The following is a 23455-nucleotide window of genomic DNA, read 5'->3' as shown; positions in this document are numbered from 1 at the left end:
AGGACAAAACAAGTGATGTTTCCGTTAGCTGAACATCACAATTCTCTGAACATACTCAACGACACTAATAGGCGTATATTCGAGGCGGATGCCGGTCATATTATTAAAAGGATCGAATTTTGGGGAGCTTGTTTTTCGGGAGGCTTATTATGAAATATAACGGTATTTATGTGATATGTTTGTTTGTGTGATATGTTCAGGTGACCTACAGTATTCTGTCTGGACATGGCGGAGCCTTTGTGGTGAACTCATCGACTGGCGTGATAACCACGAGCGCGTCTTTAGATTATGAAACTACACAAGACTACAAAATAACAGTACAAGCCACAGATGCTGGCTCACCTCCGCTTGCAACAACTACCACTGTCATCATCATTATCACTGGCGTCAATGAACACTCTCCACAATTCACACCCAGCAATACCTACAACGTGACAGCCGCTGAGAGTCTGGCACTAGGACATGACGTCATCACCGTGTCGGCTAGTGACGCAGATGTCGGTTCACAAGGCGACGTTACCTACGCGGTAACTGCAGGTGATACATACGGGAATTTCGTGATTGATAAATACACTGGAGTGGTTGAATTGGTGTCTAGTTTGGATTACGAGACCATTTCCCAGATCACTCTCACAGTTACCGCCACGGACGGAGACTCAGGGAGCCCACTTAGTGCCCAGGCTACCGTGACGGTTATTGTGGTGGATGTGAATGATAATTACCCTGAATGCCTTCCAACATTGCTGACGCCTGCAATACTGGAGTCAGCAGCTGTTGGGGCTGTCGTGGCCACACTGAATTGTAGTGATCAGGACAGCGGAAGTGATGGACAGTTGAGTTACACTATCTCCTCAGGAAATTCGGACGGTAAGGTTATCATGACATCAACCAAAAAAAGAAATAGAGTTTGTGTAAACGTGCTCTGAACCGTAAGCTCTCTTCTCTAATCGTAATGGTTAGATTAATTAAGTTCCCACCTTAAATTGAGTTCGGGAATCACACAGTATCCCTTATCCAGATACTGTTTGAACCTTCTGACAACTGTTAGCGTAATCAATCTAGTGGACTCTTTAGTAGAGTGATAAAACTATGGTAAGCACCCTTTTGGATCGGGTAAGATCTTCCGTAAGGTCTGACATGAATGATTCGATACCCTTTAAGAGAACAATAGAACAAACGACAGAATCAATGCCCCCAGCCTTAAAACAATAACAGCTGCTACCATAATAGAACAACAGCAGCTTACGAGAGCTGCTATAATTCTGACCCCTTTTCCATTAATAAAGGAACAACCTCGCAAGAAGCTAGGGTTCAAGTTTTAATCATTATCTTGGTACATATTTTTATGGTGTATCAGAATTGCAGTTCTGTCAAGTATGTCAAATCTAAGATCATCAACCTTTGCCTTTGATAATTCAGGAAAATTTAACGTATCAAGTAGCGGTGTGGTGAGCGTGACAGATACACTGGATTACGAGACAGTCACGTCATACTCCTTGGTAATCACCGTGACGGACGGCGGTGTCCCTAGCCTGTCCACGGAGGTGTCTGTCAAGATATCTGTGTCTGCTGTCAACGAGCATGCTCCAATATTTACCAGCAGTGGTAGTTATTCGGTCTCAGTCGCCGAAGACACAAGCCTAGGCACAGAGCTCCTCCGGGTAACAGCGAACGACGGAGACGATTCCGGACATGCGCACGGAAGGGTGGTTTATTCCATCATTTCTGGAAATACCGGTTTCTTTTTTCACATATCCGCCGACAACGGAGCGATACAGCTAATGAGGAGCCTGGATCGAGAGGTAGTCTCGTCACACACGCTTGTAATCGAGGCTACAGATGGAGAAAACCCTGTCAATGCCACCGTGTCAATCACCGTCACGGACTCCAATGACAATGAACCGGTGTGTAGCCCAACATCATACAGTGCCAGCGTCAGGGAAGATTCTGGCCTGGGAACTAGTGTGCTGAGTGTCACGTGCTCTGATGATGACGAAAGCAACAATGGACTTATAGTCTATAGGTAATGACGCCACACTTGCATCTTTTAGCTGATTTTTTGCTTGTATCACATCACAGTCGGATTCTTTTTGCACTCAGCGTTGAATCATTCTGTTCATGATTTTCGTTCGTTATGACAGGCTTAAACCTACATTAATTTATCAATTTATTCTTTTTACATTCACGGCTCACTGAGTTGAATGTAAGCACCTGTCCAAACGAATTTGTTTTTGTCACTTCTTATGTTACTGTTGACTGCTCTAAGCATTGTAGCGTTGCTTCGACGAAATGTCTTGCTGTAGGAAATTTCTGAATACTCGGGCCAACTAATAGCCTCCTTCCCAGACGTCCTTATGACTTGTCACGACGTCACGCACGCACCCCTTTACAAGAAACGTTTGTGGGGGAAGAAAGATTGCGTGACGAGCCCAAAGATCGTCGGCACAGGAGGCTAGGCAGCACTGATCAATTCTCCTTACCAATTAGTGTACGTTTCGTTATATATCAGTTGAGAAAATTTTTTAGTACATCAAGACAATATTCCCAAGTTGATGATTTCCTATATTCTCATTGTCTGTCGTCTTGACAACGTATTGAATTTGCAAGGAGAAATTAGACTTTGACCACTCTTGTACATTTTCACAGTATCTCATCTGGAAACACCAACACTAGCTTCACTATCGATTCCAACGGCACTTTATCCACAGCCGCGTGGCTAGATTACGAGACCACGCCCAGTTTCGCGCTGTCAGTACTGGCACGTGACTCGAGCAGTCCATCGTCATCTCAAAAATCCGTCGTCATGGAAATAAGCATTGACGTCACTGCGGTGAACGAGCACGAGCCGGTGTTTAGTTCAGCTCAATATTCGACGAGTGTAGCAGAAGATACTGCTGTGGGGACGTCAATTCTGAGGGTAACAGCTACTGATCAAGATGATGGATTACAAGGTAAAATAGCGAGGGAAGGCAGAATGATTTGACAAGGCTAACAGTTGACCAAATTCTATTTAATCTTTTTCATGGGCTATGGTAGTGTGATTAAGAATATAACATAAACAGCATACGAAACGTCAAGTTTAAGGCGTTTGTGTATAATATTTATTACCGGTGTTTGTTTGATATTTTTGATTAATTGTATATTGCTCAGTTAGCCTCTTCCAGGCGTTCAGTTAGTTGGGGCGCAGCGCGAAAAACAGCGCGCGAAAAAAGGAAGCGCTTTTTTTATATATATTTTTTCGCGCTGCGCCCCAACTAACTGAACGCCTGGAAGAGGCTATTGCTCAGTATATGACTGAAATAAATTACCCTAGCAGATATCATTAGCTATTTTGCGGAATGTGGGAAAGCCAACATTGACCAAGAAGAAGCTGTTGATAAAAGAGGGCGGTAACTAACTTGATTGGATTTGATTGGAAGACTACTCATAAATAAAGCGAGTAAAGCGAAACCCTATTCTTTAACTCCATATATACGTTTTTATAAGTAAGAGTCTCCTAGAAAGGGGGCTTATAGAAGAAGAAAGTCTTGGCGTGTAACTCGCTCACGCGAAAGCCAATACATAGAAGCCTCCCCAAAAAGACAAACGAGAAAGAATGCAAAGAAAAGCGGAAAATCCAAACACGACAGCCAGCTCGAAGGCTAGGTTAGTCTGACAGGAGGGCTTACCATTAGTTAATAGAAAGAGGAATGATTGGAAAGCTTAGCTGTCAATTGATGCTATGCGGAGGCGTTATCAAAATTTTAATAGGCTTATTAGAGATATACCTGTATTTTTACTGTAATACATGGGGAGGTTATAAGAAGGTGAAGTGGTCTAAGTAGAAGAAATAAGGAGTTCATGGAACTCTTGATGAAGTATGGTATATTGATGTTTGTATAATATTTCAGGTGAAGTGACATACTCCATGACGCCATTATCAGCTCCGTTCTATATCGACACCAACAGTGGTGTGATCCGAGTGAAGACGAGTCTGGACAGAGAAGATGTCGACACCTACTCGTTAACTGTCACGGCTGGTGACCGAGATCCTAACATAGCTGACATAAAAACAGCATCTGTGAATGTCACTGTTACTGTAACTGATGTGAATGACAATGATCCTGTGTTCTCTCCTGATCATTACAAGGTGACGTATAATTCAACAGAAGAACATTTTTTTAATTTTCTTGTTTGAATTCAGTCTGAGTAAACATCTCTCCCTATACGCTCAATTTATCAGCCACTCTATAGAGACGCGTAAGCCTGGACCCGAAACATTCCATTCTGATGACGTATCCCTGGAAGGATCCGTACCTCCGATTGGTCAGTTTTGAATTTTCGCGCGCAAGTAACAGCTAATGAGGGACGCCATAGGCTTCATTAAGAAATAAGCCAAGCGTATTGGTCAAGTACCAAGAGCCGATGTGCAAGCAGTTTCTTGCGCGTTTTCATAGCTTGGCCATTGCGTTCCTGACTTACCACTAAATAGTACAATAATGAGAGCAAGTGAAGATTTAAAATTTCCTGTTACAGGTCGAATTCTATGAAAACACCACAGCTGGTTCCAATGTCACTCAACTACAATGTACCGACCAGGACCTGGGTCCTAATTCAGCCCTTGTATACAGCATAACAGACGGAGACCCTGACAGCTACTTCAACATATCTTCCAGCACCGGCAAAATCACCACAGCGAGAAACCTCGACTTTGAAGACGCTCAATCATATTCCTTGACAGTAGAGGCACGTGACAGTAGTTCACCAATCAACTCACAGCTCGCCTCTCTGTCGCACGTTGACGTCATTGTGACTCCGCTGAACGAACACGCGCCCGCGTTTAGCCAGTCTTATTATAATGTGACGATCTCAGAGAACACAACTATAGGTACTACTGTTCTGTCAGTCACTGCTACAGATAGTGACGCTGGCTCGCAGGGTGAGCTTGCGTTCTCCCTGGCCAGCAGTTCGCCATTCTACATTGACGAGGTCAGCGGTGCTATTGTATTAAAGCAGGCGTTGGACTACGAAGCTGAAACGTCATATGTCTTGACGGTGAGCGCCACTGATGGAGATTTAGCTTCTCCTAAATCGTCAAGTGTAAATGTGACTGTGATGTTGCGTGACGAGAATGATAACGCACCGACGTTTACTCCAACGGTGTACAGCGTGACCATAGCAGAAGATACGGCCGTGTTTACTAACATACTGAACTTGACATGCGCAGATGCTGATTCTGGTACAAATGGAGAGTTTCTTATGGGAATAACGTCAGGTAAATATCTCAAATCCCGCTATGGTTCTTTTGTTTCGTTCATTGCCAAGTGCCAGAACGCGAACTGGAGCAGGTTCTAATTCGACCTCGATAGAAGACCGGCATGAAAACTAGTTAGGGCTAGCATGGCTTCCTCTCTAAATAGAGCAGTTTTCAATTGAGTGTCGAAAGTAATCAGGCAATTACTTTGGTTTTGGTTTTGGTTTTGGTTTTACCGTGGTTTGAGATTGGCTTAGTAGTCTAACTGGTAAGTAATATTGGTTTGGTTTTGGTTTTACGACACTGAATTGAAAACCGCTCTATTGCAATTTATAGAATTAAATTTATTTTTCTGAACAAAACGTATTTTACGAAGACTGTGCCACCAATACCATGCCTTTGCGTGAGGCCTAATAGCAACTAAGAAAAAACGCTTTAAAACATGCTATCCAAGAAATCGCGTTTGTAACTACGATGCAAATTAGAAAAAGGCCAGATTTTAAACTGACAGCAGACTTTTATACAGTCCACATCAATCCTCGTCCCTCAAACGGATTCATGAACTTGCTTCGACAAAGAACTAACGGTCGAAACACCAACCTCCTAAACTCGCAAAGGCAGTTAGTTTATATTTGGTGATTTAAGTGCCTTACGTATCCGCAGATGCAGCAAAGTAGCCTCTTTAAAAACTAATTGTTTCGTTGTTTCAATCCAAAACCTCCAAATATTCCTCACAGAAAACCACCATGTCCTTCTCGAGACCTTTGTTAATTTTCGCATTTGTTTCAATTTGTACTCTAGACGCTCAGAAATGAATTTCACTGTCTAATTTGTCGTAAATACCTACATGACACTGCATAAGACCCACGTAAGATACTGTTACATTTTTTACTCGTCAGGCAATACTGGCACGGATTTCTCCATCACAGATGAGGGCCTCTTGAGTGTGGCGACAGCACTCGACGCAGAAACAACTTCTTTCTATTCTCTTGAGATCACAGCTACGGACAGGCATTCTACACAACCGCTCTCCAGTATCGCGAAAGTATCTGTCACGGTTACTGGTAAGTTGGTCGAAAAAGAATTGATGAAACTAAGAGACGAAAGTTTAAAACTTCAAGTTGTTTCCTTGTTCTTTCAAAGTGGTTAGCTCGGGATCTTGTCTCTTTGCACTAAATGATCAGCGGTTTTATTTCGGCGAATTGCAACAACTGGTTTTTTTTTTTCGTATATAATTACTATGGAAAACCTACGATTGTGAGCGTAATTTGTCACCCATGATAGTAAAAGGCAATCAAATGGTATACTGGTAAAATAAGGAAATAATTTCACTTGAAAGGTTCGGGAAATTATAAGAATTTTCGCAAAACGCGTGTGAAATTATCCCCCAATTTCACTCGTCGCCATTTGATTGCTATACCTATGTGTTCTGTACGAAATATATCAAGCACGAAAGACCGTGTTTGACTACATTTTTAATCACTGAGAAGAGAGTTGAAAATATGACGCGTAGCGGAGTATTTTTAAAGAACTTCGAGGTGTTTGGAAATGTGGTCAAACACTGTCTCGAGTGTTTGATATATCTTCTCAATCGAAACTAAAACTAAGGAGAAAACGGAGAAATAAAATCGTAAAAATCTATACTTTATATCCAAACACCGTCACGGTCATGATTTCCTTTGTTTAAGCTCGATGAATTATTAATGAGTTTGAGAAGGTGCTGTAGTAAAATACTGTTACATTGATGAAAGCACATGAAATAAATCTATTCTTTTCATTTTGTTTTATTTCAGATGTTAATGAACACACTCCACAGTTTACAAATGGCGGATCATATACCACCCTGGTACCCGAGAACGCCACGGTGGGAACACTAGTGTCCAATGTCACAGCCACTGATCTCGACATCGGCTCAGTATATGGCCTGGTTAACTACGCAATTACATCCGGGAATGTCAATGACGCGTTTACCATCAGACCCACCGATGGCTTGGTTTTTGTGAAGCGTCCGCTGGACAGAGAGAAAACAGGCTCATACAGCCTTGTAATTGAAGCCGCTGATCAAGATCCGATATCTCCCTTGTCGTCCACAGCCACGCTTGTAGTTACAGTTACGGATATTAACGACAATGCACCCAGCTGTCTTCCTTGTATTTACGGCGCGTCAATCAACGAGTCTGTTGCTATAGGAACCACGGTTGCGCAGTTGACCTGTTCTGATGCAGATCTCTCACCAAATATAATCAGTTCGTACACGATTACCACAGGTTAGTATTACGAGAAAGCGAAATTAAATTAGAAAAAGCAAACTTTCTTTCCACGCGGAAATGCCTTACCCTATTCCAGGAAACATTAATAGCATCAATTTTTCGCGTATTAGCCAATAATAAAAAGTAGGCACAAACATGATCATTAGGGGCCACGTAAAGCTGTATGAAACGTTTCAGTAAATCTTTGACGGTGTTTTTCAGAGTTCAAACGTGACAGGACTCTCTTCATTTCTGCACTCATCAGCATCCAGTTGATACACTAAGTCAACTTATCTCAAAAAGTTATAGAAGTTTGGAGAAAAGTTCCCCTACAAAAGCGTAAACGCATACGTGATGATCAAGAAAGGTAACATGGGTAGTGGTTGTTAGCTCGCAACTCCTTGGTCGACTCACTTTTGTTCATAGTGTTTCAGTGCGAAGGAAAGCGCGATCATTGATTCCAATAAAAAAAGTATTCATGGTTTTCCTTTAGTCGTGCTTAAATTTCTTGAAATTTGATCTACCACTACCCACAATACCTTCAACATTGCAGTGCACGCCGGCCGTCTTTGCACATTTGTAGGATAACATCTGATATAAGCCTAACATTTCTATCCAACATTATTTCTTATGAAAATAACAGTATATCCTACCCCTTTAGGTAATACAACTGTGTTTTCTGTGGATGGAAATGGTCTGGTGACGACACTTACGGCTCTTGACTTTGAGTCTGTAAAGTCTTATCTGTTAGTGGTAACTGTCACGGACGGAGGCTCGCCCCAGTTTTCCACTGACACAACTGTTAGTATCCAGGTCACCGGAACGAATGAGTTTACACCGGTGTTTAGTAACTCGACATATTCAGTCAGCCATTCAGAGGTGAGTCGCAGTGTTCAATCAATCAATCAATCATTCAGTATGTCAGTCAGTCAGTAAGTCATCCAGTCTTTCAGTCAGTGAGTCATCCAGTAAATCTGTCAGTCAGTCTGTCAGTCTGTCAGTCAGTCAGTCTGTCAGTCAGTCAGTGCGTCATTCAGTCTGTCAGTCAGTGAGTCAGTCAATCAATCAATCAATCAATCAATGAATCAATCAAACAAACGTTTTAAATTCATGCATTGCTCCCCAACCCTGCATGAGAGGAAAATCATCCGAGATTGCACAGTTAGAGGTATGTCAGAAGCAGTTAAAAAGGGTGTAAATGATAGCGAGTTCATGTAATCTCCATGGGGAGGCCGAGGACAATTTCCTCCAAGAACCTCCAAGGAAAAAGAAAATTGGTTTGAAAAATCGGGGCTACAATTACAGTGTTTGACTGAGGAGAGAGAAACGACTTTTGGTTCGAGTTATAGGGAGGTTCCAAAAATCGAGGGTTAGAGAAATCATTATATAAGCAGTAAAATCTCACCATTATATGGATCGGTCGGAGTTAGAATTAATCTTTGCGTTAACTTGAAATTGTTTAACAATAGATGGCTTGGACATACGCATAAAAAATTCGCCATTATGATTTACTTTTCCGCCAAAGGCGGGTTTGTTAGTCACAAGACTGTTACCCTTAATTGCTCATGTCCAGCCATTCATGCTAGCGCTCTGTATTTTATTTCAGGACACCGCCATTGGCACCACAATTGCTACAGTGGCAGCCACAGATAACGACCATGGACCGGACGGCCTCATCGTCTTCACGTTCATCGATGGTAACTCGGAAGGAAGATTTCAAATCGATCCTAAGTCGGGCGTGATCGAACTGCGAAAGCAGCTCGATCGTGAAACAACAGAGATGTATTCTTTGATCGTGCAAGCCACAGATCAAGGCACGCCTAGCTTATCGACCACAGCAACAGTTAACGTAACAGTGCTTGACGTCAACGATAACGCACCGCTTTGTAACCACTCCTCTTACGTCATTGAGATGGCGGAGAACTTCACGGTCAATGGTACGGTGGTGAGCCTACAGTGTAGTGACGCTGACCAGGGACAAAACGCAGTTATCACGTACAACATATCCTCAGGTAACGCCATAACAAAACATGTAGTTGAGTGATTTTTGTAAAGCTTTTTTCATGCAGCTGCTACAGTTAATCACGGTACTTCCAGTCGGCATTCACTAAAATCAGAGTCGTTGTTTTCCAGGAAACACAAACTCTACATTTGCTGTAGATTCCACCACAGGAATCCTATCTTTGTCCAGCGCCCTCAACAGGGAGTCACAGACATACTACGACTTGATCATTGCTGTCACAGACAACGGTTCTCCGCAACTTTCTTCTGAAGTGCCAATTTACATCATCGTCACTGCTATCAATGAATACACCCCAACATTTACACAAAATGGCTTCTACAACTTGTCCGTGACCGAGGATACCCCTGTGGGTACAACGTTGTTAACAGTGCAGGCTCAAGACGGAGACAGCGGAGTTCAAGGTCTCGTGTCCTACTCTATAACAAACGGCAACAAGGATAACAGTTTCCTACTTGATAGCAGCGATGGGACTTTGACCCTTAGGAGGCCACTGGACCACGAGGTGCTTTCTCGGTACAGCTTAACGGTGCGCGCATCCGACAACGCTCCCGCGCCCCTAACAAAATGGAGCCTGGCGATCGTGAACATAAGTGTTATGGACCTCAATGATAACGCCCCCTCGTGCACACAGAGCGCTGAGGTGGTTACTTTGTTGGAGTCTACCGTTGTTGGGACAGTTGTGTTTACAGCTAATTGTACAGATATAGACTCTGCTTCGCTTCTGTCCTATCAGATAGCGCAAGGAAATAGCAAAGGCAAATTCAACGTGTCCTCCACGGGCGAAATGAGACTCAATAAGTCACTTAACATCGAGGAAGAATCGCTTTTCAGTCTTCTGCTGACTGTTACTGACTCCGGCTCGCCTGTGAAGGACACTAATATCTCGGTGACTGTTAGTGTTCTCCCGGTCAATGAGCATGCGCCCATGTTTATTGCCGATGACCAGCTCTACCAGATTGACATCTTGGAGAACATTACCTTAGGTAAGGAAAAAGTCGTATAATATTTTATTATATTTTCAAGCAACATCAAGGGAAATATAAGTAACTTCTCACTGAGTTAACTGCAAGAGGGGCATTTAAATGCTCACAGGAAGGTTAGAGTTATAGTAAAGAGATGTTTAGACGATCTGGTCTAAGTGCAACAGATTTGAGGAGAGACTGACCGAAGTCACTAAGGTAACAGATACGAGGGAAAACGAGGGAATTGTGTTCTTGGAGCGTTCAATACTACTAGGTAACGACTGGGAGAGGGCAGAATATATCTTTCCTGCAAATGATCGTGAACATAAAATGTTGAGGATTTTAGAGTGAGATCAAAGATTGAGCAGTGGAATGAAATGAACGATCGAAAATTAAAAGGTGATAGTAATAAGATATTATATATTAGCTCAAGATTTTATCGGCAGTCAGTAGTAATATTTTGACGTTTCCCTTCCAAGGAACCGTCGTGTTTCAAGCACAAGTCACAGACAATGACACCGGAATCCACGGGGACCTGCGGTACATTCTTGTCAGCGGCAATGACAATAACAAATTCTACTTGGACGAGGTGGCGGGGAGACTGGTGCTCATCTCGAGCCTTGATAGAGAGACCACTGACCAGTATAACATCAGTCTCAGGGTAGAGGACAGTGCTCTAGGTTCCCCGGATGTCAAATATTCAAACGTGACGCTGTACATTTCGGTTGAAGACGTCAATGATAATCCACCTGTGTGTACAACAACTTTATTTGCTGAGGAAATCTTGGAGGGTAAGTAAAAGGCCTAGGCTTTAAACCTAGATGGAGGGCACCGGAATAAAATTAATTATGGATATCTGGAACAGTAGGAGTTATCTGTAGGACCTCTTCTACTCACTAGCGCAAGTAAGAGATTTGAAGCCGCAACTACTCAATTACTGCGAAAATAACTGCAACTAAAAAACAACTTAATCAAGAACTGCCACGCCAGAAAACAGCTCGCATTACTGAAACAACAACAACAAGCAAGCAAACAAACAAACAAACAAATAACAACAAACAAAACTACAATTGCAAAACGTCAAATACGAACAAAGACAAACACAACTGAGACAACAACAAAACAAACAAACAAACAAACAGAAAACACTTGTAATGCAAACCACCGTCCATTATAATTTTATCGCGTGTTGCATCAAAGAAAATTTGAACTAAATGAAAACTCCATCAAACATTTAAGGCAAAGTAGTCTCTGGAGAAAGCAAAGACATTTTTGGACACCGCAAAATAAGAACAAACAAACAAACAAACAGAAAACACTTGTAATGCAAGCCATCACCCATTATAATTTTATCGCGCGTTGCATCAAAGAAAATTTGAACTAAATGAAAACTCCATCAAACATTTAAGACAAAGTAGTCTCTGGAGAAAGCAAAGACATTTTTGGACACCGCAAAATAAGAAGAATCGTCAATAATGGAAGTCTACCCCTCCAATCAGGTTTAATTACTTTCCAAGATCTAATTCATTTTAATACTAATCAATAATTTTATATCAATTTCAGATCTTCCTCGTGGCTCAAACGTGACGTCCCTCACCTGCACAGACGAAGACCTGGGACCCAATGGCAATCTCTCGTTCGCAATCGTCAGTGGAGACCCTGAGGACAAGTTTAGAATGGACAACAGTACAGTGCTCGTAAATGATGACCTAGATCATGAAAGCCAAAGTGAATATAGCTTAGAGATTCACGTGAGGGACCATGGTGTGCCAAGTCACGTGACTGTTGTCATAATAACCGTGTATGTCAAAGCTGTAAACGAGATCACACCCACTTTCCAGTTCTCGAATTACACTGTCACTATCTCAGAAGCTACGGCTGTTGGTGAGAAAATTTGACGCTCATTTCTATAGAACTAGATGGGAGGTTTTTCATGCGCGGACTTATAATTAAAGTTTTAAAACCACTTTGTGCAGGATAGTACTCGGTACCATAGCTTTCGTTTGAATGGTTACACACTGGGGTTTCGTCCACAGGCTTAAAAGTTAGAACCACCTTGTACAGCATAATAAAAAGTACCACATGAAAGTACTGCTCAGTAGCTTTCATTTGAATGGTCACACACTAGGGTTTCATAGACAGATTTAAAAGTTAGAGCCACCTTGTACAGCATAATAAACAGTACCACATGAAAGTACTGCTCAATAGCTTTCATTTGAATGGTCACAAACTAGGGTTTCATCCACAGACTTTAAAGTTAGAACCACCTTGTACAGCATAATAAAAAGTACCACATGAAAGTACTGCTCAATAGCTTTTATTTGAATGGTCACACACTAGGGTTTCATCCACAGACTTAAAAGTTAGAACCACCTTGTACAGCATAATAAAAAGTACCACATGAAAGTACTGCTCAATAGCTTTCATATGAATGGTCACACATTGGGGTTTCATCTCCAGACTCAAAAGTCGAGAGCAACTAACTATAAGGAAGTGTGATGTTGAAATGTTATTATTCCTTCAAGTAATCGTGACCATAAGACCGTGTTATATTATCTTCCCAGGTTCCCAAGTGTTTGACGCAAACGCAACCGACTCGGACACAGGACTCGACGGCCAGCTCGAATATACCATCAGTGGTGGACTGAATGGAGGAATAGACTTCACTATAGACCTTCAAGAGGGATGGGTTTTTGTGGGGGCTGAGCTAGACAGAGAAACAAGGGACCTTTATGTGCTGAACCTCACTGTCCAGGACAGGGCCTTAAAAGAGAGCGACCGAAGATCTACTACAATGGAGGTACGATGGTATTTCACTTTCTAAAATGCCAAAAAGTTCTCTGAAAAATCCATAAAACAACAATTAGTGCATGTACACTGGAACCCCGTGAGACAGGGTTCCACCACACAGTAAAATGTTCCCCCAAATTTGTTTTTACAGATTTTTCACTGGTTAATCTCTTTACTTTGCAGTTAACTATTCACATTACCGACGAGAATGACAACCCCCCGTTATTCACCCAGGAGATTTACACGTCCACTATCCCAGAGAATGTTCCCACGGGGTATTCAGTTACCCGGGTCATCACCACAGATGCTGACATTGGAACCAACGCTGAGCACTCTTTTAGTATCACAGGTACGAGATCCCTTTCAGTGTGTCTTACATGAAGGAGAATTCTTACAGTTTCTAAATCCGTCTCCAGGGGGCTATGGATTCGTAACGGAACCGTTTTGATTGGAGAAAATTAATTTGAATGAATTAAAGTTTAATTAGCAACAAAAAGTTTAATTAGCAACAAGTGTTATCAAACCATCAATCTCGGGGACTTCCTTGATTTCTGTTGAGCTAACAACACACGTATAGAGTTATTTTTCAGATCGAATTTCGAATCTCCAAAACGGAAACGCACAAAAAAATCTGGATTACGCTTGTTCAGTGCTCAGCAAGATAAAATTCCAATTTTTCTTTAGGTGGAGATGGCGTCGGCAAGTTCAGCATCAACAGTTCCTCTGGCGTGATTTCCGCACTGACAGGCCTGGATCGAGAAACCAAAGACACTTACTATCTGTCAATCACAGCCCGTGATGGCGGCACCCCTCCGCTAACCGGTTTGTGCGCAGTGCGTGTGTTCATTTCGGACACAAATGACAACAAACCCGTGTTCAGCCCGACTTTGTATTTGACAAGCATTTCAGAAGCCACGCCCCCTGGCACTGATGTCATACCGGTGCACGCTTCTGACGTGGATGTCGGCGTGAACGCTGAAATAGAGTTTTCAATTGTCGGCGGAGATGCGAAAACACAATTTAAGGTACGGCTTCCATAAATCATCCTGAAAACAAAGAGAGAGCTGAGAAATGAGTGATTTTTCAGCTAATCAATGTTCTCTTTTCCCCAGGTAAACCCGTCAGGCATGATCATCACCAACAAGTCCTTAGATCGTGAAGATATTCCGTTTTACACACTGATAATACAAACCTCCGACAAAGGCTCCCCTCCCCTGACAGAAACTGTGTCAGTCAACGTCACGATCTTAGATGTCAATGACAATTCACCGGTCTTCAGTGAAAGTCTTTTCACTGTGATTGTATCGGAAAGTCTCCCTGTTGGTTCGCGATTTCTGAACGTTACTGCATCAGATGCTGATGTCGGATATAACGCACTGCTCACGTGGTCTATAATGAGTGGTAACACTGGAGATGTCATGGCAATTGAGCCATCCACTGGGATGCTATATAATGTGGGTACGTGACATTGCATGGCTAAAAAAGTAGATAACTGATAATTGATTGGAAAAGACCTTAACAGTGCTCTGTTTTGTTGTAAAGCGCAAAGAGTGGAGAAGAAAGTACATTTTCATTTTAATTTTATAAACAACGCTAAAAGGCATCGCACACTCCTCGGTCATGCTTGTAAATAGCCAACTGGTCTGCCTCCCACCAGTTGGGATTTTTAAGCCTGTTATGTTTATTTGCAATATTTGTTTCATTCTGTTTAAGTGGCATGCCTGAAAACTAGCGAGTTGTAGCGAAGTGCATCGACCACTATAAACATTCAACATTTAACATTTAACAATGCCCGGTTTTAAATATGAAACATAGCCGAAAAGAGACGTCTGAAACTCTTTATATTTTTAGCCGTGTTAAATTTGCCCTGAATTAATTTTTAAAAAAATATCGGCCTGGCCCGGGCAGTTCGAAAGGTGGATAACACAATCCACTGGATACATCCCTATCCAGTGTGTTGACATAACAAACCATGCTATCCACTGGATAAATCACCATCCAGCGGATAGCGTGGTTTGTAACACTTATCCACTCAGAGATTTATCCAGTGGATAGCGTTATCCAGCTTCCGAACAACTGGGGCCAGGCCTTTCATAAGACCAAACTAGTTTAAAATGAAAAGTCTGAGATTTTTGTTGCTGAGTTCAGTTTAAAATCGGCTATTTTGGACTTTTAAGCCTTTTGCCATTCTCATTCCAATTTCCTATATTTATAGGATCATTTGATCGGGAGACCACACCAGAGTACTTCCTGATGGTGAGAGCGGAGGATGCTGGGATATCTTCTAAGGCCTCCTCTACCAACGTGCGCGTGCGTATTAGCGACAGTAATGACAACACCCCGGCGTTTAACGAAGCAGATTACACGTTCTTTGTCGTGGAAAACCAACCAATAGCAACGTCTGTTGGAACAGTACAGGCTAGCGACATTGATAACGGTACGCATGCCCAGCTGGTTTATTCAATCATGTCTGGAGAAAACAGCAATCATTTCTCAATACATCCTGTCCAAGGGACCCTGTACACAGCTGTAGTGTTGGACAGAGAAACTGTCAAGGAGTATAGAATCAAAGTGAAGGCTTCAGACTCCGCTGCGTTCCCTAACGACTTATCCAACATAACGAACGTCTATATCACCGTCCTCGATCAGAACGACAACAACCCGAGTTTTTCTTTACTGTTTTACAACGCGTCCGTCCCGGAAAATTCTCCTTCCGGGACTTCGGTTACCACGGTAACGGCTGACGATCGTGACAGTGACGCCAATGCTGAGCTGACGTACAGCATTTCCCATGATTCTCCCGTGGAGTATTTTAGCATCGACAGCGCTACCGGGGAAGTGGCTGTGAAAAACGTGTTTGATTACGAGAATGTGAAGGTTATCAATGTAACGGTTACTGCGCAGGACAATGGGATTATCAGGCTGAGTGGTTCTGTGTCTCTGGTTATTTACATAGAGGATGTGAACGATAACAGTCCCATCATTGAAAGGGGTTAGTAAATTGACTCAAGTCAACAAATTGACGAATCTACCTGTTAGAGAATTTAGAAAAACGTGCAAAAGTCGTTTTAACTTAGTTCTGTCTTCCAAGACTTACATTGTATATATACTTCAAAAATATTAGAGAAAAAACGGGTATTTATTAATTTTGCAAAGCCTGACAAATAGAAGTCCTTTACTAGCTTTAAATATACTATTAGTTTTGAAGAAAAGAAAGCAGTCCTAAGTTGAAAGCAGATGCACGACTTTTATTCGGTCGTTTTGGGGTGTCAATAAAACTCGTTATTATGGCGCGTTACAACCGAGTACATAAAAATATACAGTCGAACCTCTATTAAGCGACCTCCCGGTCAGTTACTAAAGTCTAGAAATTACAATCGGTAAAATACTATAAATAGAACTCGTGTTAACCAGCCTCCTCAATTAAGCTGCTGCGGCCACCTTTTATTTTCCTTACCCCTTCTAAGCCTAACGACATGCTAATTCATGACGAATCCTCTTCTATTAAGCGGCCACCTCCCATTTCTCGGAGGGTGGCCCCTAAATAGGGTTCGACTGTACGCAAGTTCCTGCCATGAAGAAGCCCCCATTTAAAGTTTTTTCTGTTAATGACCCTGACTTTTCAGATTTGTACGAAACCAGTATTCGCCATGACCGCGCATTAAACTCTGTGCCTATCGTAACAGTGAAAGCAACGGATCGGGACTCAGGTGATGCTGGGACGGTGGAATATCAGCTGGAGGAATCTTCTTCGTTCTTTGAGGTTGGAAGCAGTGATGGTGGAATTCGCTTGACGTCATCTCCTGAGAATGGTAGGTGTAACTTCACACAGCCTGTTTCTGAAATCACAAATTCTCCCAACTAGTGACCCAAGAGATTTATGCAGAGTAGTAAGGAGAATTTGTCTCTTGTCATCAGAGTTTACTGGGTTAATACATCATTAGATTCTCCCAACTAGTACTATAAGAAATGTATAGAGACTGGTGAGGAGGTGAGGAGAAATTGTTCATTGATATTAGAGAGTTTAAGAGGTCGATACATCATCAGATTCTCCCAAACTAGTAGTGAAGAATGTGAATGGAGGACAGAAAGGAGACTTTGTATGTTGATATATAGATTTAACGTTAAAAAGAAAACAAATCATGAAATTCTCCCAACGAGTACTATAAGAAATGTATGGAGACCCACGATGGGAATTTGACATTACGGTTAGTAGTGCTGTACAACATGATAAGAAATGTCTATGGACCAGAATTTGTATATTTGTATATCTGTATACAACATCAGGACTAGCTTATCACTTACCATGCTTCTTTATTTTTATTTTTCTCAGGTCAGAAATATGTGCTGCGCGTGCGCGCTAGAGACAAAGGCTCCCCACCGCTGACCAGTGATCCCATCAGGGTTCGCATCGACACGATTGATGCGGAACAGACAATGGTCGATTTAGAACTGGACATAAGTTTGGAAGAGTTTGAGGCAAATCGTGATCTGTTTATAGAGAAGATCTCTCAGCTACTGGGAGCTGAAGTTAGAATTGCAGAGGTCACAGTAGTGACGGAAGGAGCAAGAAGAAAGAAAAGAGAAACTACATCTCGGTAAACAATGTTTTACGATAACTGCAGAAATTCTCGCGCGCTCACTGGCTAATTTTCATTGTCAGTAAGCGGATGCGTCAACAGGGGCCAATATGACAATTTGTTATTGTAAAAAGCAAATTGACGTCAGTTCTTCATGCGTCTGTCCTGTTATTGACAATGAAATTCGTCATAAGATTGTCAAAGTGGTCTGCGGATCCACTCTGCTATCGCCTCGTGGATTCACAGCTACTTTGACAATGTTATGACGAAATTCATTATCAATGATAGGACAGACGCATGATAAATTTTGATAACTTTCTCAAACGTTAGATTTTCTTTGATTTGATCGACCATTACAATGCAATACAAACTTCACTGACTCGCCCTAAAGGGCGTTTTTCAGTGACAATGATATAATTTTAAAGTCAGCATAAGTTAACATGTGATGTTTCTAAGAATTACGATGATAATACAATGACGAATAAAATTAGAATATAAATAGGTTAAAAGAAGACACTAAAAAATTATAAGATAAAGATCATATAAACGAAGAAATTAAAACTAAGACCAAGATATCTTAGCCCTTAACCAGGATTTTTCGCTCTCGATTTCTATGCGTGATAGTATAGACTCTGGCTGTGCCCTCGTCAACTATCAAGCGATAGTAATATCTGGCTCATAGTCTAATTGTCAAATAAAGTTGTTCTTGAATTTCCAAATTTTACTCAAATATCTTCCCTACAGTTCAGTTTTAACAGCTTGTTTCGAACTTTTATTTCTATCAGTCACCTTTTTTAATTCTCGCTGCTTGTTTATTGTTTCCTTTTCCAGCATCAAAGTCACCATTTACGCCGTTAAAAATCCGATCGGGAACACCACAGATTTGAATGAAAGATTATCACAAACTAAAGAATACTTGACGCGTGACGATATTCTAGACGTTCTTGTGGACGAAGACGGAAATCTGAGCCCGAATCTAACAAATGATAAGGAGTTGGAGGTATGGGACGGTGTAGAGCAGTTAACGTTTAATTGGCGAAACAAAGAAATCGTGGAAATCGCAAATAAAGGGATGCAAAAAACAGTGGGTCGTAGGAGAGCACAACGGCTGACCTAAATGATTGGTGAATTTGTAACAAATGTGAATAACGCAATTAGGCGATCAAAACTTGAAACAGAAATGTGCAACCGTGCAGTGCAAAGCAGTACTTTGCATGGGAAATGTGCTATCGGCGCAAAACGCGCGGGGAAATATAGAACTGGCGCCAGACCCCGGAGACAAAAGCATGTGACTTGTGCAAGGCGCGCGAAAATATGTCACCGGTGCAAACGCAGGAAAACTTTAACTGATGCCAAGAGCGGGAAAACATTTAAGCGCGGGAAATATGAAACCGCAGCCAATCGTGGCGCGCGGGATTCTTTAAAATTCTCAGGTTTGATGCGAAACTGTTGCAAGCTAAATTGAACTATACTTAGAAGAAAATAAACTTGATTTCAACCAGGTGTTCAAGATTCGTTCTGTGAAGGCCACCAAACCGACTGTCCCTCCACCAATACCTTTCTTCAAGACAACTGTTGGAATCATAACTATTGTGGCTGCATGTCTGGCTGTGATACTAGCGATTGTTGCTGTTGTTATCTGGAGAAAGCGTGCAAAGACAAAGTAAGTCAAAAATGCGATAGTTATCAGTTTCTATTTTGATGGACAATTTTTCCTATATGTTGCATTCTAGGTCAAAATGATGAATCCTTTGTTCCAGGTTGATTTGTCAGCTAATCCGCTTCCTTCAGCTTTCTCGCTGTGATTTTTGCCCAGTCATGGCCCGATTTCTACAAATTAGTTCGTGAAAACACGTATAGTGCAAAATGGTCATCAAATAGCGGACGAGGTCGGAACAAATATCTTATTTTTCAACGGCAAGTGATGAAATATTCACCGATGCTGAAGGCTGAAATTAATGTTAGACTACTGACAGTCTGTCGTTGTCAATCGAAATCAGCCATGGGGTGTGAGGCAAGACGCTTTCCCGTACCGCGCTCTCGTCCATACCGCGTTCTTTTGTGCTCGCACCGTTCGCGGATAAAAACACTCCTACGACCCTTGGAGTCTACACTGGCCCACAACCAGACGGATTTGTTGCGATGCTTCATCTCGCTTAGTGACGTTCATATGAACTGTAATTAAAGCAGCTATGCTACCATGAGTTAAGTTTTCTTTTGTTAAGTTTAAAATTGCTTTCAATTACGTGGTAATATAAAAAACTAGATTACCAAATTAGAAAAACACCAAAAAGGTGAACAAACTGAGAACTGAGTGATGCTTTCTCGGGAATCAGGAAAATTTAAATGGATTGTTGCAGGCAAACTTGCCAATCTAGCCTGAAATTTTAAATGCAGAGCAGCTAGAAGAATGCCTAGAGCTGGCTACCTTGCTGATAGTATCGCGGTCGTGGAAAGTTAAGTTTCGTTGCCATAATATTTTAGTACAAGAAATTCTTCTGACATTGTTGCCCGTTTGTCTTGACTTGCAGACGACGGATGATAGAATCACGTGAACCTCATTTAAGGCCAAAGAGAGGCCTAACTGATGGAGAAGTTGCCTTCTACAAAGGTTAGTGCGTCCTTAATGAATCAAGCAAACATGGTACGAACAATACTCTGCGAAGCAGCGCTTTTTGATCACCCTCCATCCCCCCCACCCCCACCCCCCAAAAAGTACGACAGTGTTACTGAACTTCAATAACTGATGATCAGTGTGCCAATGTGTTCGATACTAAACAAACTCAGCCCTGCTAACTTGAACTAAACATTGCTTTCTGTCTGTAGGCAAGGTGAAGCAAAACAAGATGGTAGCCCCTTTAATGACGGACGATCAAATCGTGAGGATTTTTTTTTCTAGTTTCTTTCAAGACTTCTAGTCATGCTTGCTTTGTGAAACAATACTTGTTATACTAACCACAACTGTTTTTTTTTTTGTTTGTTTGTTTTTCCTGAACTCAGACTGCTCCAAATGGAAAACGATTCGATGGAAGAGCCGTTGATCCAGGTATCTTGAAGCTAAAAAATAATCTAATAACTAGCTCCCTTCCTGTACATAAGTCCGACAACCCGGCAGAACACTGTGCTAGAAAAAAAAATACCCAATGAGCAGCTTACTAGAGTATGTTGCTAATATCAATATCAACATGTTGTTAATCATGGCCTGGATCTTAATCAACTCATTGCCAACCGTTTTTTTAAGCCTTTATAAGCCCGGGGAGGGAACTTCCATATAAAAATGACGGGGTTTATATGGGAGTTCCCCCGAGTTTATAAGCCCCCTGGGACATAAGTTCAGAGGACGGATGTAGAGGATCTAATCCTAAGGCTCCCACGCGGCCTACATCAATTTAAGGGCCGAAGAGCCGGAACACTTTGAGGGGTTCCAACCTTAAAAAGACGCCTGGGTCAGCCGATGAAGTTGTCTCGTACCGTTATAAACCCACCGAAAAACCCCACCATCAATAAGCCTGGCTGTGAAGGCGTTGTGAGAAGTAGTTAGCCTCTCGATCTTAGACAAAAGGCGAGTTTTTAATTCAGCTCTTTTCTAATTCCCCATCCTTTCCTTCACAGTGACAGGAAAGGTTTATCTCTTCAACAAAACAACAGGCGAGCGCATGTGGCTCCAAGACATTCGCGATGATAGAAATGGTCCCCAGTCCGTTTATGGTAACCATAACGTGCAGTCGAGGCTTGGAGAGTCGCATCATAGAGTTCAGGACTTACCTCCACCCCGTGCGTCAATATTGACAGTGCACGAGCGTGATAACAGAGGCAGCCGTCTTCAGTTACCAGGGACGCCAGAGGGGCGTTCATAGATTGCGTGACAATTTGTCGCAAAATTACGTGATCCGGTGTCACGCTAATTAATTAAAGTTATCACTGAACATTATTCCAGTTCGATGTAATGTCCGTCATGGATGCCTGGTGCCTTAATCAAACTGGTATCTAGTTAGCTGGTCTTTCAAGAAATGGCAGGCCCATGATATTCATACAGTAAAAACCTTTCATGATTATTCACAAGCTTAGAGGATAGAAAAATTTATAGAAGTGTTTCATTGTTTTAGAATTAATTTATATTAAATTTAGATATCCAAGCGGTGCAGAAACTCTTAGATAAAGTGACCACTGCTACCCCGGTGTTCCCGCCAAATTGAGACGTGTTTAAATACCTGCTCAATTGTTTTTATACAAAACCTTTTCCTTGGACGAATGGTGTGAAATAACTAGGGATGGTGACCAGATGGTGTGATAATTAGGGTAAAAAGTTTAACTTAACGTTTTCTTATCGGCCATATGCCCTTTTGTGCTAGCTAAGCACGAAGATGATTAAGTAAAGATAACCACGGATAATTGGCAGAATGCATACACACATACAAAAATCCTCATTCTTGATCAATCCATGCGTCAAAGAATTTCTGGAAAATCAACGTTCACATAAAACTCGTTTTCCTATGAACAGTGTGCTCTATAACAAGTATAACAGAGATGAGGGTAGGCTGCGAGCAGGCTCACCTTTGGGTCACACGCGCGAGTGGCCGCTCCATTACGCGCTCGCAGCTGCGCCGCGCGCGCTTGTGCTCCAACGTGAGCCTGCTCGCAGGCTAAGGTGAAGGCAATTTAAAACTTTCCTTTGCTTTTATCTGTGACCATAAATGTGTGAATTTTCTCAGTACTTCGCGAAACGAAGATAGAAGGGGTTGTCGATCACGTTATTCTCTTCAAAAAAGGAATTTTGTTTAATATATTATAAATGTCAAGTGAGAACCCGCTGTGAAAAGAGAGTGACTGACAAATAAATAGTTCTGAGACTGACAATCGCTCATGATTTTGTGTTGCAAAATCTTGTTCAAAACAGTTCCAACATAATTTCATTGCATGAAATGCTATGGGTTCTCCGTAAACGAATTGCAAGAGCTGTGGAAATTACAAGTACTTCAAGAACTACACCTTCACAGAGTTCTTTACTTTTCTAACAGAGACGGCGATCACTTTTTAATTTCGCCGAAAAATGTTACAAAAACTTAGGATCGGTAGAGCACTCTCTCCTCCGCAGGGGAGAAAGAGAGAGAGACAGAGACGGCGATCAATTTTTAATTTCGCAGAAAAACGTTGCAAGTACTGATGGTCAATAGAGCTCCTTCTCCTCCGCAGAGGCTCAATGGTGATTTTGAGATATGGAGAATCCTCTGAGAGATCTGAGTGCAAGCGCAGAGGGTTCAAGAGTGCGGGAGCTGCTCGATTGATCCAGTCGACTTTGCGGCTGCACTCACGTCATACAGCGTATTAGATAACGAACGCCCGACCTCAGTGGAGGAGAAAGCGCAGGGCTTGCTTGCAGAAAACAGTTAAATTTGCAGCATAGATTAGTATTATAGGATGGGTCTATCGTGTTAGTTGTCTGGCTTTTAATACAGAGTGCGATGACCAGATTTCAGAGGGCAGAAACCTGGGTCTCTCAGCTGCATCAGCTGCTAATTTAACGAAGACGGAGTTGAGGACGGTGTAATTTCATCTAATGTTTGGCTCAGGACCAAAGAAGTGGTCGAGCAACGACTGAATTTCCTGAAAGTCAATTG

At 42.0% G+C, this 23455-nt stretch overlaps 1 protein-coding gene across 1 annotated transcript in view; it reads left to right on the top strand.

Annotated features, from left to right (window-relative positions):
• LOC110045524 (protocadherin Fat 4-like) overlaps positions 1–22694 on the top strand; it is a 42895-nt gene extending 20201 nt beyond the window's left edge. Inside the window, exons 11-35 of the mRNA XM_089275926.1 lie at positions 201–867; positions 1420–2023; positions 2647–2951; positions 3891–4129; positions 4516–5254; positions 6133–6297; positions 7027–7500; positions 8144–8361; positions 9089–9494; positions 9616–10488; positions 10947–11258; positions 12031–12351; positions 13032–13267; positions 13441–13606; positions 13942–14282; positions 14370–14715; positions 15473–16249; positions 16884–17069; positions 17591–17855; positions 18669–18837; positions 19340–19500; positions 20369–20448; positions 20664–20716; positions 20838–20883; positions 21450–22694. Coding sequence (XP_089132052.1) covers positions 201–867; positions 1420–2023; positions 2647–2951; positions 3891–4129; positions 4516–5254; positions 6133–6297; positions 7027–7500; positions 8144–8361; positions 9089–9494; positions 9616–10488; positions 10947–11258; positions 12031–12351; positions 13032–13267; positions 13441–13606; positions 13942–14282; positions 14370–14715; positions 15473–16249; positions 16884–17069; positions 17591–17855; positions 18669–18837; positions 19340–19500; positions 20369–20448; positions 20664–20716; positions 20838–20883; positions 21450–21694 — 8394 coding nt within the window. The 3' untranslated portion in view covers positions 21695–22694. The remainder of the gene's footprint in view (positions 1–200; positions 868–1419; positions 2024–2646; positions 2952–3890; positions 4130–4515; positions 5255–6132; positions 6298–7026; positions 7501–8143; positions 8362–9088; positions 9495–9615; positions 10489–10946; positions 11259–12030; positions 12352–13031; positions 13268–13440; positions 13607–13941; positions 14283–14369; positions 14716–15472; positions 16250–16883; positions 17070–17590; positions 17856–18668; positions 18838–19339; positions 19501–20368; positions 20449–20663; positions 20717–20837; positions 20884–21449) is intronic.
• Positions 22695–23455: the final 761 nt, after the last annotated feature.

The sequence above is a fragment of the Orbicella faveolata genome, unplaced genomic scaffold, assembly GCF_042242905.1.
Source record: "Orbicella faveolata isolate gen_17 unplaced genomic scaffold, um_ofav_v1 contig_4, whole genome shotgun sequence".
Taxonomy (NCBI): Eukaryota; Metazoa; Cnidaria; class Anthozoa; order Scleractinia; family Merulinidae; genus Orbicella; species Orbicella faveolata.
The sequence above is the reverse complement of the archived record's forward strand: the minus strand, read 5'-3'. Positions and strand labels throughout refer to the sequence as shown.